Source organism: Triturus cristatus, chromosome 6 (genome assembly GCF_964204655.1).
Source record: "Triturus cristatus chromosome 6, aTriCri1.1, whole genome shotgun sequence".
In the NCBI taxonomy this organism is placed as follows: domain Eukaryota; kingdom Metazoa; phylum Chordata; class Amphibia; order Caudata; family Salamandridae; genus Triturus; species Triturus cristatus.
In genome coordinates, this window is record NC_140589.1 from 1458486647 (window position 1) to 1458492057 (window position 5411).

General features: G+C 47.7%; 1 protein-coding gene across 1 annotated transcript; it reads left to right on the top strand.

The window, feature by feature from the left end:
* Window positions 1-698: 698 nt before the first annotated feature.
* Window positions 699-3785, top strand: LOC146821531 (uncharacterized). Its single transcript, XM_085609356.1, has 2 exons — window positions 699-2467; window positions 2776-3785. Exons 1-2 carry the CDS (start codon window positions 2035-2037, stop codon window positions 3627-3629), a joined length of 1287 nt encoding a protein of 428 aa, XP_085465482.1. The 5' UTR covers window positions 699-2034; the 3' UTR covers window positions 3630-3785.
* Window positions 3786-5411: the final 1626 nt, after the last annotated feature.

Sequence of the window (5411 nt, forward strand, 5' to 3'; positions counted from 1 at the left end):
AATGAATCCTTGAGGTTGGTTGTCTGATGGTTTCCCCTGGCTTTACAAAGGCACCACAGACTTCTGGTAGCACTTGAGATGATTCAGGGCCTACATGACTGTAGTCTGCATCATCCTTATTTATAGTTTTTTGGTGATGTTGCATTTGAGATATTCACACAGAACGCAGTTGTGAACTGGACAACAGCAAAGTCATGGTTTGTCATATAAATGAGCCATTAGACATCTGTTGGGTAGTAATGAACACGGTTACGATTTTTTTTCTGCTTTTAAAATAAAAAAAATGTGTGTGTTTATGAAAAAGTGCCCACGACTCATCTCTTTCTAAGCAGCAGACGTGAATTTTACCTAGAGTAGAAACTGTTTTCTTTCCTCAGAATGAAGGCCGACTTCAGGGTCACTCAGATTTTACATTGTAACGCCGAACGCGGACTGTGCTAACTACGTCCTGTATATTTTTAGTCTCGTATTTTTCCGTCTTGCGCCAGTGTTCGTTCCTCCGGAGCATTGGGAATTAGCCGTCCTCACCCATCTGCCGGCTGTGCTTTCCCGAGGCCCTCTCTGTTTATCCTATTTAAAGTATTTCCTTCCTTCCTTCCTTCAGGTTCAATCCCCTCCGCTCCCCAGGGCCTTCTGTGATGTCTAATCACAGACTCCCGCCTCAGAGGCCGCGCCCCCGCCTGCGTCACGCGGAGGAGGATGGAGCGGTAATGGCGAACACTGCTGTGCATTGTGTGCGGAAATCTGGGAAACATCCTTGAAATCAGATAGCTGCATAAACAGCTTATTAAGGAACCCCCAGCTGCCACGATTCAAGTCCACGCTGTCGTTTACCAGCAAGATTCTCTTCGGCAGCACCACAGACAACAACAGACCATGCTAACCTGTGAGAATAACCACGGAGTTCATCTGTGAAGGAAGGTGTCCGTCTGAAATCCACAACTGAGCAACCCCAACTAAAGGCCAGCAGGCACATGCATCAAAGGAAAAACCGGTCGCAAACGGGCAGATTCTCAGAATCTGCCCCTTTGCGACCGGTATTTTTGCATTTGGGATGCATCATCCCAAATGCAAAAATCGCAATTTAAGGAATCTCTAAATTGCGATTACTTAAATTGCGATTGCATTTAAGGAACCCCAAATTGAGATTCCTTAAATGCAATGCATTAAAGTAAAAAAATTAGCGATTTTGCTAATAGGGGGAGCAAATTACCATGAAGTTGAACTTCATGGTAATTTGCAAAAACTTTGAAAAATGCACTTTTGTGCATTTTTCAAAGTTTCATGTTGCACACACGTGTGTGTGCAACATATGTGCACAGATCAATTTCAGGGGTGCAATAGGGTGTCATTTTGACACCCTTGCACCCTTGAAATTGCATGAGCAATTTGCGAGTGCCTACTGGTACTCACAAATTGCTCATGCAATCTCCAATTCATTCTTATGGGCCTGGAAGCCCATAGGAATGAATGGGACGGCATTCCTTAATTGCGACTTGCAATTTGCGAGTCGCAATTAAGGAATGTGTAGGAATCGCTATTTTTATAGCGATTCCTACATGCATAGGCTTTTGCAATTCCTTAATTGCGATTCCTATATAATCGCAATTAAGGAATCGCAAAAGCCTACGTTGATGCATGTGCCAGCAGATGTACTAAGTATCGATTCGGAAACAGCACTTGCAAAACAAACACCTGAGAGCATATGTATCAAACTCCCGTTTAGCGAATCCCAATTTGTGATATTTTGCGATTAGCAAATTGAGATTCGCTAAGCGGGATGTAAAAAATAAATCGCAAATATTTTGCGATTTCTTAAAAATCGTAAAATATTCTCAGAAACCTCATTTGCGATTTCTTAATAGCGAACTTCGCAAATTAAGAAATCGCAAAAACGGGAATCTGCAATCCAGGTGCAGCCTGATGACATCACAAACAGGAAACTGGAGTGATTTCCTGCACCTGCTCACCTGAGCCACACCCAGAGGCTGCTTGGGGAGTGTGAGGAGGCATCCCAGGAGAGAGCAACCAGCAATGGCTTCCAACAAACAACAGGAGGGCAAGGATGCAGAGAAGAGGAAGAGGAAACACAAGTTTTCAAAAAAGGAGCAGGAGGTCCTCATTGAGGAGATGGTGTGCAGCCATGAACTCCTTTTTGGCAACAAGGCACTGCGTGTCCCAGAGGCGAGGAAAAGAAAAATTTGGCTGGACATCCAAAGTAAGGTGAATGCAGTGGGAGTGACCAATCGTACCATTGAAGAATTGCGCAAGCGATGGTATGACATGCGCCAGAGGTCGAAGGAGAGGGTGGCAGCCAGACTGAAGGACGCAAATCAGACTGGAGGAGGACCATCCACAGCAGAACAGCCAACACCCCACGAGGAGCTTGTGGAGTCCACTCTCCTGCCTGAGAGCGTCGGTGGAGTGGCTGACATAGACAGCTCCGACCCTGCATCCAGCAGCCAAGGTAAGATGCATGCAAAATCAATCTGCACTCATCCCCATCCCATGCACACTTCCCCAAATGCGCATAGTAACCTTACAAAATGTCATTCCAGTCCAAGTCTTACAGCACACCCAGCAATGCATCATGGGACTTGTAGTACTATGTCTGACAGTGTGTCCATGAGACAAAGGAAATCTAATGCAATATGTGGGTTGGGGATAAGTGAATGATACAGTGTCAGAGGTTAGCCAAAACAAACTGTAGGAACTTTATTGATTGCCAATTGCAGACAAAGACACAAACTCATGTAGTCTCCTTTACATCCACAGCACAATCCAGGGCACGTGAAGACAGCGCAGAGGGAGAGGAGCCTGCACAGCCTGAGGACTCAAGTGACGAGACTGAGCAGATTCCAATCCAGCGCAGGAAGCGCGCACATGTGCCCCCACTGCCTCCATTTGAGGACGAATTACCGGCCACAGGGGATGACAGTGACAGGAGAGAGGGGAGTCAGGGTGTGTCACACATGCCCATTCAGGACACACCAAGGCCAAGGATTCGAACACAGGACACACGCAGGTCAAGGCCCAGGAGCAGCACTGCGTCTGAAGCCGAAGAATCCGTCTTCTCAGGCCTGGAACATAGCATGCTGCAGGAACAGCGCCTGCAAAGCAAATCACTTAGGTCAATCAATAGGCAGCTATGCCGTATCCACAAGGACCAGAAAAACATGGGGGAGGGCATCATGGCCATGGCAGGTGCCATCCGTGACCTATGTGACACTTTGAGGCACAACCAGGCCGCCAGTGATAGGGCTGGCCGACGTGCCAATGCACGCCTTCACAACTATACAAAGGCCGTGTACCGCCTCTGCACCACCACCAGCACCCTCACACGCAGAAGCGTGACTATGCAGGTCGAAATGGCGCACTGCTGCCAGGATATAGCCCGAGGACTTGCACAGGTCACCACTGCTGTGGAGCAGCTGCAGACGGCCAACGCAGGTGGCAGCGCACTCATGGCCTCTGCCGAGAGTGAAGACACCTCCAGTAGGAGCAGCATCACTCCTACATTGCCAGGGGACAGACGACGCAGTGCCAGACAGGGTGCAGGACAAGGGAACACCATGGGGGGCACTCAGCCTGGACACCAAACACCACCAATGCGTCACCGAAGGAGATGAACCATGCGGTGACACTTAATGCAAACAGGGTGAAGTAACCCTACTATGCTGTGTGCACAGTTACTTGTGCCTTACCTGCACTGTGTGCATAACATGTGCTGGGGACAGCTACAATTTTCATAATTGTGAAGTGTGAATAAACACTGCACACATTTTCAAGCTTTTTTGTCTCATGTCATCATTGCTCACCTAGAAGTAGTTTTGTGTGATCTCAGTCCGTCTCTGGTGTCCAGCAGCTGCCCCGACTCCTGATGCAGGTCTGGCAGGGGGACCAGGGTGCTCGCCATCCGATGTGTCTGTATTGGTCACATCAATTGTGGTGCCTTTCCTCATTGCCATGTTATGTAGCATTGCACAGCTTGCCACGATTTTACAGCAGGTCTCAGGGCTGTATTGCAGTGTGCCTCCACTTTTATGCAGGCACCGGAAGCGGTTTTTAAGGATTCCAAAGGTACGCTCAATGACGCTGCGTGTAGATCTGTGTGCCCTGTTGTAGCTCCTCTCACTTGCATTTGCAGGATCCAGATATGGGGTCAGGATGAAGTCCCGCACTGCATAGGCACTGTCACCTGCAGGGATAGACACAATAGGTAAGTCAATGTCCCCCCCCTCAAGTGATGTAGTGGATGTATTGATGTGTGCCATGTATTTACCTAGCAGGTATCCCTCCCCAAACTCTCCAGCACTCAGACGTCTGTGTATTCCACTGTGTCTAAAGATGAAAGAGTCATGTGTACTGCCGGGGTATTTGGGAACAATGTCAGTGATGATATACTTTGCGTTGCACACCATCTGTATATTGAGGGAATGGTAGCATTTCCGGTTTCTGTAGACATATTCAGTTGCTGATGGGGGTGTGATGGCCACGTGGGTCCCATCGATGCAGCCAATGACGTGGGGGAAACGTGCAATCTGGTAGAAGTCCAGTTTTGTTTGCTGTAATGACTGTTGGGTGGTGGGGAAGTAAATGTGCTGTGAGAGCCTCTGTAGCATTGCATCTAGAAAGGCATGTAAGAAGCGCGAAAGTGCACTCTGTGACACCCCACCAACCTCCGCTATTACCCGTTGAAAACTCCCTGACACCAGGAGGTGCAGGGAGCACAGGACCTGCACATGTGTGGGAATTGTTTGTGTCCTGCGTGTGGGGTGTTCCAAGTAGGGTTTCAGCTCCTCAATCAGGTCCATTATGGTCTGTGGGTGCAGTCTGTACTTGTCATAGATGTCCTCTTCAGTGTGCTGGAACAGAGTGATGTGCAGCCTGAATATACGTTCCTGTCTCATTCTCCTCTGTGCAAGAGCCCGAATACGCAGCCTCCTGGCTATCACGAACATTGCTGCCATTGTGGTTGGGTCTGTTGCATTGTGGGGTGGTTTAAGTACCTTGCACCAGTTTACCACCTGCATGCAATTGGTGTTAATTGCGATTTCTTATTTTGCGAATTTCGTAAAATCGCAATTAGCGACTTTTTCATACATTTGCTAGCGAATTCTTATTTTGCGATATCCTTATTGCGAATTTCGCTAAGTCAAAAGAAATCGCTATTTAAGAAATCGCAAACATATTCGCAATTTTTCAGTTTCGCAGCCTAAGAAATCGCTAATTTAGCGATTTCTTAATTTTTCCTAGTAATGTGTGTCTGTTAGACCTTTCAGCCCTTTGGCAGTTCCCTCCTCATTTTATTGTTTTTGTCCTTTCCCCCTTCTCATTTTTTCTGTCTACTACCAACTTTTTGGGTGCTGATGTAGAGGTTCTGGGCGCTTCACCCTCACTACCTGAGGGAG